At 34.6% G+C, this 14,248-nt stretch overlaps 1 protein-coding gene across 2 annotated transcripts in view; it reads left to right on the forward strand.

The window, feature by feature from the left end:
• Positions 1-6,148, forward strand: part of LOC129569275 (syntaxin-binding protein 5) — a 114,678-nt gene extending 108,530 nt beyond the window's left edge. For both annotated transcript variants that reach the window (XM_055447981.1, XM_055448001.1), the window contains exon 24: positions 877-6,148. In XM_055447981.1, coding sequence (XP_055303956.1) covers positions 877-880 — 4 coding nt within the window. In that variant the 3' untranslated portion in view covers positions 881-6,148. The remainder of the gene's footprint in view (positions 1-876) is intronic.
• Positions 6,149-14,248: the final 8,100 nt, after the last annotated feature.

A 14,248-nucleotide genomic window follows, 5' to 3' on the forward strand; every position in this document is an offset into this window, starting at 1 on the left:
TCATTTTGAATGTATGTAATGCATCACTAAATTGGTATAAACTAAAACGAATGAGAAAAGGTTGCATTTGAAATTGACGTGCAGAAAGCATCTGCGTGAGCTGAATGTCATCAAAACAGATGAATAGAATTGAGGCTGTGAGAATGAAAATGGCAATACAGGCATAAACATTCTGAAACGCATCAAGAAAAAAAAATTCGCAAAAGTGAATCATGAGTTCTGAATACGCAGAAGTAAACCATGAACCTCCTATGCTGCCCATGTAAATTCATGTTTCACTTTTGCATATTCAGAACTAATGATCCATTTTTGCGAATTTTTTTTCTTGATGCGTTTCAGAATGTTTATTCCTGTATTGCCATTTTCATTCTCACAGCCTCAATTTGACCATCTGAACAATGCAAGTGAGATTGTCATTTAGAAACGTTGCAACATTTTGATTATTTTATTCATTTTTTTTTTTTTAATTTAATCTTTTACTTGTGATTTTTAATTCGATTTGTATCAAAGTTATTGACTGAAATTTTCTTATACAATATTTTGCTTGCAATTGTACAATAATTCGCTTATTTTTCATTTTGCGCTGCAGAAAAAAAAACGAGTATTGGCTGGATATTTTTGTTTATTCCATTGCTTAGTTGCATCTCTCTTTTTTTTTTCGTTGTGTTTGCTTTGCGGAATGTTCGAATGATCAGTTTCAACGCGAATATTCAACAGCGTTAAACACAAAAACAACAACAAAATACTTTGCCTCAACATGAATAAACAATATCACACAGCTTGCAAAACACAATCACCATTCATATATTGCTTAGTTTTCATCAACAACAACTGAAATTGTTTTGAAAAATTAAATCGAAATTATTTTCTCCTCAGGTAAACAAAGAAAAAAAAAAACAAGCCCAAACCAAAATACACATATGCTTTACGAAATGTAATGAACTTATGCGATGTTCGACCCGAACAAACATTGATGCGATACAAAGAATCTAAGACTTTGTTGGATTTCTTGTAACACACACAAAATCTTCTGTGCGTCGTGTGCAGCAGATTAAATGGTCGGAGTAAACATAGAAAACTTGAACAACGCAAAACAAAACTAAACCAAAAAAAAAACATTCATATGCAATTATTTTGCCATTCGATTTGCAATAAATAAAAAGGAGAAGAAACATGTTCGTCGAGCACAGAGCAATTCGAGATATATCAACTGCTAGCAAATCTATAGATACCAGAGAAAAAAAACTATTGCAACTGACAACAACAACAACAACAAATTATATTGATACCCACAAACCAAAACTTTATCGTAATGCATAGCTGACAAAAAAAAACTATTTTTAGTCTCACTTTTCAGAGCTAAACTATTGTACGTATTTAAGTTATATAAGTGAAAAAAAAAACATTTGACGATCTTTCCGAAACAACACACGTATTTGTTTAAAAAAAAAATGGAGTAAAAAACACATCACAAAGTGTAAACAAGTAAAAAAAGCTATACTCAGTGATGCACGTTACCAGAATTTTGGCTGGTACACAGCACATTTCACCAGTTGCGACTTCGGTCATATATTCGTTGATGTGAGTATAGTGTGAGTACGGCTTACCAGTTAGAACGTGTGTACATAAGGCGCGAACTAAGACGACAATTCACTTCGCAAAAATTCGACCGCTTCGCACACACGTTGTAACTGGTAAACCGTACACATGAGCCACAGTTTGCTTTGATTCGCATGAACGAATGTATGACCGAAGTAGCAAATGGTGAAATGTGCTGTATACCAGCCGATCAATTGGTGACGTGCGTCGCTGAGGAGTCTGCTTTTCAACAGAAAAATCAATCTAGTAGGTAATTAAGTGACGATTGAATTATTCGAACATTACACATTTCTGAAGTAAAAACAAAATCCCCTCCCTCAAAACCCAAAACACAACACATGTTATTATTATACAAGAAAAGAGCGTTTATAATTATTATTATTACTACATATGGAAAAAAAAAAAGTTTTTTGATTATAGTGTAGCCGAATAAAAATGTTCGTTCGGAACATACAAATGAGAATATCAAATAATCCCCCAGCTCTTTGATATATTGTTTGTAGCACAAATTTTGTTTAGGTGTTTCTATTTGCAAGTGACAAATATATATATTTGGATTGAAGTCGATTTGGTTTCGTTGGGCTTTTTCCACCACCCAACCGATAGAGCAAATTAGCCGAGCATGTTTTGAGTTCTTTCAATTTTGGATGCGATACTGAATTTGGATTTGGTTTTTCCTCGAACGAGCATGGAATCAATGATAAGAAGTAAATGAAGCTGCGAATCAGCAAAGAATGTTAGTAATTTGTTACGAATTAACCTTAATGTCCAAATTCAAAACTACATATATATATATATCAAGAGTTACTAGCGATTTTGTATTGAACAAACGTATCAAAAACCAAAAATATTCAAACTAATCAAAGTACAAACGTAAATCTGTTTCTCTGCCTAGACCGTACACTTTTGCCGATTCCACATGGGAATGACTAGCAAATACACCGTTCAAAAGTAGTGATGATGTTTTTTTTTTTTTAGATGAATAAAGTTGCGTTGCAGTTTTTGACAAAAACTAATTAGCTTTATCAAATTTAAATCTCTTTGATCCGAAAAACAAACAACGTTTTGGAATCGTTCACAGTCCTCGAATGTTCTTCCCCCCACCAGAAATCAAAATCGTAGTTTTTTGTTTATTTGGCGACGAATGAAAGAATAAACACCAACATCTAAAAATCTCAAGCTTAGAGCCACCCTCTCTCATGCACATCAATTCAAATGCAATTTATTCCTGTTCAAGAAAAAAAAAATTAACTAAAAAACCCATCTCCATTGCAAACAGAATCGATAACCACAAATTGTATAGAAGAAAAAAAAACTTGAAAGTTACTGTTATTTAGTTTCGTTTGCCATTTTCTCTTTGCCCCCAACACAAGTTTTTGTTTTTAAAGTCATACGTGTACATAGTGTCCAGATTTAAAAATGAAACGGCAATTGTGCTGTAACACTAGACAGTAGAAAGGAAAACAACATTTTGAAGTGAATAAACAAAAATGAAATGCAAAAACCAATTATCATGTTTATACTAAATAGTTGGCAAAAATGTGAATAAAACTTTTTCAGTTGTCATTAGTGTATTTTTGATCTTTGGTTCATTCGTTTTTTGAAGTTCAAATGCGGAATGCATGCATTGAAAACTCGTTAAAATATATCTGTGGTTTCAACGTATTAATAAAAAAAAAAAATGATACACGAACATATATGTGAAAAATGGAATAGAAAAAAAATACCGATAAAATGGTGTAAATTAAAAAGAGAATAACTATAAAACAAAGATATGCGCAGAATGAAATGACGCGCGCTGCTGTAAAGATGAAGAAAAAAAAAATGAAACATATTTTGTGAATAAATATATTTTTAATGTATTCATATTAAAATAACTTCTGAAGATCAGACCATTTGAAATGTCCACATAACAGACACCATATACAGAACAACACAAACAAGCACACATCCGTTTCAATGATGGCCACCTGTCAAGGGAGCGATCAACTACAAACCGCCCTCTGCCCACAGATCGAATTTCATCAACTTCCGAATGAGAAGCGGTTTTTCTGGGGATGTTAAAACAATCGTTATGACGATACACAACAACAACAAAAAAACCAAGAAAAACACAAACACTTGTCCACACTTCTCTTATGTTGTTATGAATTGCATACAAATTGGCTGCGTCCGATTTAATTTTTATCACAGACACACAAAAAACCATGTAGATGATAAATTGAACGCTTTGTGAATGTTGAATTGTAGAAATATTAGTGGTAATCTTTTGTAAAACAATCAAATCCAAACGAACCGAAGCATCATTCGAATTGACCGATGACTTAATTCTTATAGATGAAAATACATGTTTAAAATGAAGATATGTGAAATGCCGTAGACGTATTCCTTTCAGTTTCAATTGAGCATTCTATTTTGTTTTCCCTGTTGTTTTTGAAGACACGAAAAAACAAAAACTAGATCAATTTGCAATGGATACTTTGCCACTGAACCTGTCCGCAATTTCGTCATAAACAATCAAACTTGTTTGTTTTCAGTTCCTTGCATAGGACACACGAAGAGAAGAAGGTTCATTGCGAATGTTATTACAAGCAAAGATCCAACAACAACAACAAAACAGAGCAACATATATGTTACATGACAATAATACAGAAGATTTTGATTTAAATTTGAAAGAGTGCAGTTAAATACGTTGCTCGAACAAGCAAATCCATTGATTTGAAACATCATTTCGTTCGATGCAGAACCACAAAACAACAACAACAACAATGAGAAAAATAGAAACAAACATTTTTCTTCATTTGATGAGTGTAATATTTGTCTGAAAACTCTTCTTAATTGGCGATTTCTGCTTGAAATCGAATTTGTACAGACACATTTTTTTGAACTAAGCTGACATTTGAGAGCTGATGATTCATTATACAATGTTAGAATTATTCTCTAGATAAATGTTAGCCACATTTTGCATTGACAATGATTTGTTCTCCATTCAGTAGATGTCACACGATTAGTCTTCCGTTCAAATTGAAACTTTACGAAAGGAATACATTGTTTCGTTCTTCTTTTTTTTTGTTGATATTGCGTGCATAAACACAATCATTCTATTGTTCGTGGAAAGAAAGAAATTTTTTCTCTGTTAAAATAAGCCAATCAATTGCATTTACGTTCAAACATACTATACTTAGCTTTGTGACATTTCATTTTGTTGGCTGATACAAATGTTTTTTTTCCCAACTGAAGCTGATCATGAAAATCATCAAAAAATGAAAACCGTGATCGGATTGTGAGTCTTCAGTCAGACATTTCTCCAAAACAGCCGACTGACAACAACTGAGCCACTAAATCAATTGAGAAATTGGGAGACGTGTTTTTGATTCCTTATCCGAAACCCGATTTGCTTATCTGCAAATAAACATTTATTTTCTCAAAATAATAAAATTATTTCCTGCAAAACTCCAATTAATTGGGCACTTTTGCAAATTAAGTTTGATGTTGATATTCTAAAGTTCAAATTGTTCACAGATTTTTTTTGGAAAGACAGCAGAAAATAAATAATTTCAGTGCATTCAAACGTTAACTGGTACAAATAATGGGAAAAAAAATCACACACATACAAATGTTCCAATGCTAATTGAAATGAACACTGCTAAACGAAATTCATCTGTGCGACAACGCGCATACACATGGCTATTGAGAATATTTTTAAACATTGTATAGCAAATGAAAACAAAACAAAAATTAGGCTAAGAGTTATTGAATGATAACGTTTTCGTCAAATGCGTGTTTGAATAAGTTCAAATATTGTGAATATTCATTTCACAATGAAGCAATAGGCATAAAATTAAATGACAAATAACTATAAATAACAAAAGGATAAAAAACAACAAAGGGTGTTGGCTTTTAATGTTTGTTCTTTCTTTCTGCGAAAAAAAAACAGTAAATTAGAATAGTGAAAAGTGCGTTTTTTTGATTACAAACAAATCAAACTGAATTCAATTTGCTAAATACTGGAAATAAGCACCTCGATAAGCACAATGTTCTTCTTTTCTTTTTCAAAGAAAAAAGAGCAACCAACAATTTGTAATTTGCAATATAAGAAAAACCAAGGGAATAAAAAAACTAAAATTTAACATGATCAAGTTTTGTGGTCGGTTTGCATTGGACAGATAGGAATATAAGTATGGCTACTTCAATGAGACCGGTCAATTTAATGATGACGAGATTTAAAGGATGGACTCCTGAAACTCTCTTGATTGTGTTACGACTTAAGAAAATGCTGCAAATGACTAACAGAGAAGAAGAAAAAAAAACAATAAAAAAAAATGAAACAAACAACCATAAACACACACATCAATTCATACAATTCAGATAAGTGTGACTATATGAAGGAAACAAATGATTAAGCTAATAAATTACTACAACTAAATTAGAGAATCCGAAATATATTATAAACAATTAACAACAGAAAACCAAGAATTATTATTATTATATACAAAATTACTATATACACATTACAAAATAAAGAGAAAACAAAGCAAATTACAATGGATCGAAGCCAGCTGTTCTTATTAGCATTTCCTCTCTCTCTCTCTTGGAATAACAGCGATTTTTCTTTTCAAGTCAAGTATGGAATTTCAAAGGTGAGTGCAAACTTTAAACAAAAACTACTATACAAGAGCTGAAGGTTGCCTTGTTTATTTTGATTTTTGTTAAATCTCATAGTTGAAAACCTTTTTTTTTTCAATTGATTGCTCTATTCGCGTTATTCGAATGAAATAATGGTTTTTGGAAATAAAAATTTGATATCCAATTAAAGTACTGTCCGCAACGGACATAAACGGGCGTCTCGCAATAGACTGATAACAGCCTGAGCGACGAGTTTTCTCAAACTCCCCGTTCTATCCATTATTCCATTAATCCATTAAAGTACTGCACCAATTAGAAAAAAAACAACTGTTCAAATTAAGAGCATCTGGGTCATGCTGATGTTTCACTTTTAATTCGAAACATTTTCGATGGGTGGGATTGAGAGTGGCGTATGTTTTGCAAAGTTCGTTTTGGAAAAAGTGGAGAATGTTTTCAAGCGAAGAGCAAATCTTGAAATAATGTATTCATTTGAACAGATATACGATAATTGTCTTTTTGCACAATTTGACAAGGCCAACACTTTTTGCGAAGACACCTGTATTCGATAGTTCTTGTTATTTAAATGAAGTTCGTCAAAAACCACGACCGAAACATACTCTACTTTATCAAAATATATGTTGTTAAAAAACACAGACACTACTCTCAATCTCACCCATTGATATAAAATCGCGATATTTAAGACCGTTTGCAAAAAAAAAACTGTTCAGTTCGTTTGTAAAGATGTATCGTATTTCGGCAATTCTCTGCTTTCTCTCGAAGCTTGTCGTAAGTATTGCTTCGAGTTTGAACAATTTGAACTCTCTCATATCTGTACTCTGTTATAAATTAAGATGTGCTACGAAATAGTGCCAATTTCGCGTGATGCGTGGAATCATACCTACAATCTGCACTGGGAGTCTCTTCAGCAAAGTTTGTATTTTGTGGATTTTCTGAGTCAAAATCGTGTTTTAAACAGATACAATATGCGTAAAAATCGAATTTACTCGGCAACAATCGAAAGGGATCAAGTGCCTGCGTTTTTTATTCCACTGAAAAAGCGGCCGAATCAATTTGCTGGTGGTATCGAGCGAACTGTAAAAGTTATCAACTGGAATGGCGTCGATTCCATTGCTTCAACGTCTCAACATGTGTTTACTGTTGAAGAATCATCGAAATATGATGGAAATTACTGGAACATAGCGAAAGCCTCACCTTCATACAAGTTTTATGGTGGAACATATCGCACTGAAATTTGCAGTCTTTCATCGGCTGCAAATCCTTCAATCTACGGATATAGCAAGAAATTTGGAGTGGTGCGCTTGTTAACAAATGAAAAGGTGGCATCTGCAATTCACTGGAATGTCAAAGAAAAGAAAGTTTACCGAGGTGTATTCAGTTGATGTGGCTGCACGCAGCAACAACAAACACATTCCGGTCGAGTCGTTGCGGCTGTGGGTAGCAACACACGCCACTGTATGCGTCGTCAGTATGCTCGGATATATCCGTGCCTTACGAAATGCTGAGATGCTCAGCAATCTTAAAACACATGTTTGGATTCTTGAAGACCTGTGCGTCTTGGCAGGAACGGTGTGGTTGTGGATGCGGTTGCGTTTGGCGCCCGCGTACTCTAGCGGAAATAAAATGAAACACACATATGAAATCGTTCTTCGTTCTAGTTTCACGAAAAAACGACTACTCTTTTCTGAATAGAATGACCAATATGTCTATTATTGCAATGAACTTGTATATTTTCAATGCAAAGCAATATTGCGAGAAAAGAGTAATGCGCAGAGATGACTGAGCGCACGCTCAGTAGCGTATTCAGCAACTCAACTGAGAGTCGTTTTCTGCTCTGTGCGTTTACACTCACTTCGTTATGAGTTTAAATTCGCACTCTGACTCTGCTGCTAATAAATATGTGCGCACTCTGACTCTGTTGCCTTATAACGTTTATACACACATATAAAGAGTTGAGTGTGTATTGTCTTCTTCTTTTCTTTATGTTTCTTTCTTTGTGTATCCTCTCTATTGTTTGTTCGTTGTGTAAGAGTGCGCTGAAGCGCACTCCGTTGGTGCGCTTATACTCACTTCACGGAGTGAGTTTGTTTGTGCCGCAGCGCATTATCGCACTGAGCATGTTTTACGCACGCAAACTCAGTGTCCGTGCGGCCGTTGCTCGTTCACTCGGTGCGCTTCAGTCATCTCTGGTAATGCGATTGAATCATTCGCAATCAACAATGTCATCGACTTTGAAATGAAACGCTAAATCAGATGGCAACACCCTTAAACTAACGTAACCATCTATAAATAGTCAACACAATCGTTATGTTCAAGTCTTCACAGAAACAGAAATGATCTTTTATACAATTCTATTCCTCATATTGCGTATGATGATTGCGTAGAATGTCATATTCATTCTATAAATAAATTCGAATATTCAATGAATGGGAATTTCCATGGGGCAGTACTTTTCTACATCACAGTGTATGTGTGTATGAAAAGAATAGAAACATTTGGAAAAATACCAAAAAAATAACTTTACATACGACATATTTCTCGATAAGTTCAGCTAGTCTTAATAAATTTCACTTTCTATGAATTGTGTTATTTATGTTCAAATGTTGGGACATTGCATTTTCCACATCGGGTGGCAGCTAAGACCGAAAACAACTTAAATGAGAACTGTGGCGACGCGAGCGCCCTCAATTTCAAAAGGCAAATCAATGTAATTTCGTAATTTTTTTTCTGAACTAAACAGTGCGCCAATTTGAATTTTGTTGTTGGACCATGACTGCCACCCTATGATTTTCCTCTGTTTGAATTTCATTTGATGATTAGATGTCAAATTTCAGTAGGCATATGCTAAAAACACATTTTAGCTGAATATGTGTATTATTATCGAAGTGCAACTGAAGTCGACACGAAAATATTGAAGTAGGTTGAGATCACTCAACTGCAACCTAATTAGTCTAACCTATCAGTTGGATAAACATTTCAAAATCTTGGTCATGTTTATCTTTTCACTTTTCACTTGCAGTTCAAACACAGTGACAACGATTTTTGGACAATGACACAATTCCAACGAACGTATTTAAGAGTCGTAAAAATTGAACGTGGTTTAGTCAGTTCGCTAAGATGCATACAATTTGCATTCTGCTTGGATTTCTAATCAACTGCGTGGTAAGATATGAAAAAGATAAATCTTTTCAAGTATAAGGATTAAGGATACAACTTTTTTGTCCTAAAGGCATGTTACGTAGTAACTCAGGTCTCTGACCCTAATAAAACATATGCAAAACCATACAATCCGATTTGGTGCGCAGAGACTCAGCGATTATACATGGGTGATTATGCTGATGGAACACTTCTTTGTTATATTCCAAGTGAAAATACTATTTACGAAGCAACTGCCCCTGGTATAACTATACCATGGTACCTTATTCCGATAAAAAGTTGCTCAAATAAACACTCGACACCGTCTAATACCTTCCTGACAACCCGAAATCATACAAACGTGATCGTTCAGTGGGATGGAAAATCGCCAAATGCCACTGTAATACGCGACACATTTACGGTTGAAACCGATCCAGCATATCTATCGCATAATTGGCATACGGCCAAAGCTTCACCACAAGGTCATTTCATTGGCGGTACACTTCGTCTTAACCTGTGCGGCAATTCATCGGAACCGATTGCTGCTGGCTATAGCTACAGCAAGTGCCATGGAGTAAAAACGATCATATGCAATCAAAAAATTTTCGGTGGATTTGAATGGAATGCAAACCGCGATAAATTTTATCAAATCAATTCTTGCGACATGACGGTTTGGGAATACCATTACGATGGCAAAACGGGAAAGATTTCGAATGGTCACGTCGTCTTTCGATACCAAAGAAACTATGGAGATCCAACCAGTTTCCCAATTCAATTGACTGTTGACACAGCCGGATATTTGTACATAACTCTATATTTGGGCGGTTATGTTTTGAAGTGCGATCCAGGGTGAGTCTTATTTCCGAGGCAAATTTTGAGGAAAGTCAAGAAAAATGAGTTCTTTTTTGCAGCACTGGTTCAGTTCTGGAAGCAATTAAAATACCTGGGCAAATTCCAGCTGGAATTACGTGGGGTGGTGCCAATATGGACATTTTATTTGTTACTGTGTTTAGTAAAGGTCGCGAAACATACACGGGTCAAACAATTGATACAACATTTGCGGGAAGTGGTCTGTATGCAATCACCCAACTAGGTGCGACCGGCGTTCCGGGCAGAAAACTTTGTATTTAGATCATCAATTTGCCAACCTCATGTAGTTATGAGTCGGCAAGTGAGCAGCAAATAAGTTTACTAACTACTCGAGTATGCAGCTCAAATGTCGGTTGCATCCACCTCCATCATCATAGTTCGTTTCATTTTTCTTTTGACTAGCGTATATATTATCAGCGTATTTATTATCTTCCTACACTACGCGCATATAAATTGCTTGAAATTTATTGCTTGTTGAACTTTTTTGCAAAATTGATTTCAATTTTTTTTCTTTGCTTAGTTCACTTACTCTCATCTGAATTGAAATAAAGTCAACAGCTGTTTACATATTTGTAAAAAATTATCACGAAATCGAACGCTTCAAGTGTAAACTTTAATTTATTAATCAAAAATACAAGTTATTACAGTGCTTTACGTGTGTCACCACTTATTCTATAAATACCTTTATCAGTCCCAATGAAAACATTGTTGCGTGGATCTACTGTGATTGTCCGAAAAACACCATCAATGCCAGACATTTTCTTAGCTTCATTGGAATTTGCATACAAAAAAAAAAAATTGCTATGGATAATGTTTAATTGGCAAACGTAAATATTATCAGTCTTATCAATTGCGAGCAATCTGATCACGTCATTCATGCCTGCAGCCTAATTCACCAAATGTTTTCATGAAAAGTTTTCATGAGATTTTCTTCTCAAGTTTTTTTGGTGAAACAAATGTATCTAAATGTAGCAATGAGAAAATCTCAATAGAAACGTGAAAATATTCTCATTTTTTTGACATTATTTTGAGCGCAAATTTTAAATTTTCATTTATTTTTGAGCCAACCATGATGTGATCTCACATTTTTGTGAAAAAATCTCGAAATTTCAAGTTGGCGCTCAAAAAAATGTCAAAAAAATGAGAATATTTTCACGTTTTTATTGAGATTTTCTCATTGCTACATTTAGATATATTTGTTTGACCAAAAAAACTTGAGAAGAAAATCCCATGGAAACTTTTCATGAAAACATTTGGTGAAATAGGCTACTGAAGTCTCCGCTCCAATTTTCTCCACTTTGGACGAATTAGATCTCAGAACGAAAAACCCTTTTTCCAGTGCAAAGAAGTAAACATTATTGCCATGATCGACGTTTATGTGGGTTATAACCTTTTTTAAGTCATCTAAACCATCTATTTTTGATGTTGTTCCGTCACTCGTTGTTTTATAAGCTGAACGAGGGTTGGCCTAGTAAATGTTATTTTGATCATCGATTGCAAGCGAATTGGTGCTCTCTTTCAAAATTGTTTGCAATTTTCTTTCGCTGAGTTTATATAAACGGTCACTTGTTGTGATGTAAATATTGTTATCCCCATCGGCAAATAATCCATTTACCGATTGTGTTTCATTCCTGATGGCTACAATTGTTGGCTTTGGATTTGGTTTTGCTAATTCTTCCTTAGTTAGAACGAAAACCTTAACAAAATTCACTCATTTATCCACGAAGTAAACATGTCTTTGTCGGACAAAAACTGGTATTTGGAGCGGCCTAGATAATTTTTTTCTGGCAGTGGTACTAGGGTGCTCCGAGGAAAACATTATTTTGGCCATCGATTTGGATGAATTGAATAGATTCCGGAACCACATTTATCTCCAAGTCAGATGAACATTCATGTAACGTTTTCCATTCATTTAATGCGTTGGGGAATGTAACCTTTTCACTAACATCAACAACTAACTGCCATTCGCCCGAATAATCGTGAAAAAATAGCGAAAAATGATGACAGCTGGTTTTTGCGCTATATCTCTGCAACGAATCGAGATTCCCAACTGTGAAGTTTTCATATTCAGTAAGCAAATGGATTGACAACTGTTTAAACAAAATCAATAAACCAACAAATATATTTTTGAGACTATTCGATTGGAATATTTAAGGTGATCGCAAAGTCGAATTTATTTAGTTCAATTTGAGAATGTTTAAGATTTGCGCTTTATTGAGTTTTCTAGCCATTGTTGTCGTGAGTATTGTATTCAAAATAATAATAATTATTCTGTCTATATTGTATGTTCGTTTCAGATCTGCGATGATGTCCAGGTGAAACAAATTTCGCCAAATCCGTGGATTCAGCCGTACTCTCCGTATTGGTGTCCAACAACTGAAATGCTTTACATGGTTGACTTTATGAATGGCACAATAACTAGCTACAATGATGCAACCAAAAGAATCTCCATGGCTACTTTACCTATTTCTGCGCCGTCGTATCTCATCAAAGTGCAAAAGTTTAGCAATCAATATCTAATCAGCGATCATCTATCATCGTCCGTGGTGGAATGGGATGGCAGTGAAACGGTTGCGAAAAAAGTTCGTGAAACTTTTTCGGTTGAAGTCGATTCAAAATTCGTGGCAAATAATTGGAATGTTGCAAAAGCATCTCCAAAAGGCATGTTTCTTGGTGGAACTTTTCGTGGTAGCCTGTGCAGCAATTCATCAGCTCCAAACGCAGGACTCTATTCATATAACAAGTGCAACGGTGTGCAACGAATAGATATTCCGAACTTGAAATCTTCGGGTGGAATTGCGTGGAATGCTAAGGGAGATGTCGTTTATCATGTGGCTGCTTGCCAACGAGTCATTCGAGCATTTGACTATGACTCAAAAACCGGCCAACTTTGTAAATATGATTGAAAATTTTTATGTTCTACCATTTTTTTTTTGACAATGGATTTTCATGTCCGCAGCAAATGGGCGAATCGTTTTTCTATACGAACGAAATTATGGAGATCCTATTCAAAGTCTTCCACTTGGTTTGGCAATTGATAGAGCCGGTTACTTGTATGTAGCTATTTATTATGGTGGTGTTGTTTTGGTGGTCGACCCAACGTTAGTTCTCTTTCACATTGGAAGGAAATTCGTTTTATTTTCAATTTAAAATTTTTTACAATTTCAGAACCGGCAAAATAGTGAGAGTAATTGTTATACCTGCAGAGATTGTCACGGCTGTCGAGTTTGGAGGGAAGAATTTAGATAAGTTGTTTGTGTGCACAGCAAGCAAAGCGTTTGATACAAATACTGGCCAAATTGCAAATAGAACTTTCTCCCCGGACAGCGGAAAGGTATTTGAAGTCACAGGGCTTGGCACAGTTGGTGTTCCACAAGGAACTATTTGTATTTGAATTCCCGATTGAAATTTCTATCTTTTATTAAATGAATCGATGATTGAAAATTAATTTGATGTCAAAGATAAAGTCTATTTTAAAACAATTCAATTCATTTATCATTTTTATCGATACAAAGTCAAAATTGTTATAAATTAGGTATATAATTAGCTAACGGTTCAAGCTTCATTGAGTAGACGTTAAAATTTTGAAATGAATAAATTCAGACAGAAATCTTTCCTTTTCTTGGACATGGACTTAAGAGCTATTGTACCAATGCAAAAGAGTTACATTAGATTCTTGAACTCATTCTCCCATTAACGTTGAGTATAGTGCATTTCAAACAGAACAAAGAAAATAGACCGATGATTTGTTTATTTGACTATCAACATTTTGTTTGTGCCTTTCAGCCCGAATATTGAAAATTGAACCAATACTGAAGGTAATATTGATTTAGACAATCAAATTCAGTTCAATCAAATGTCACATTCCAATATAAATATTGTCATAAGACAAATAGAAATGAATGGCTCGACGAAGAAAAGCATAAGCTATTAAGATATATAAAATACCAATTGAAATGGAGTACTACCATGGAAAACTGATTTTCGTCGACCTTTTTCT

Source organism: Sitodiplosis mosellana, unplaced genomic scaffold (assembly GCF_009176505.1).
Source record: "Sitodiplosis mosellana isolate CC-2019 unplaced genomic scaffold, AAFC_SMos_1.0 Smas_scaffold_30, whole genome shotgun sequence".
NCBI lineage: Eukaryota > Metazoa > Arthropoda > Insecta > Diptera > Cecidomyiidae > Sitodiplosis > Sitodiplosis mosellana.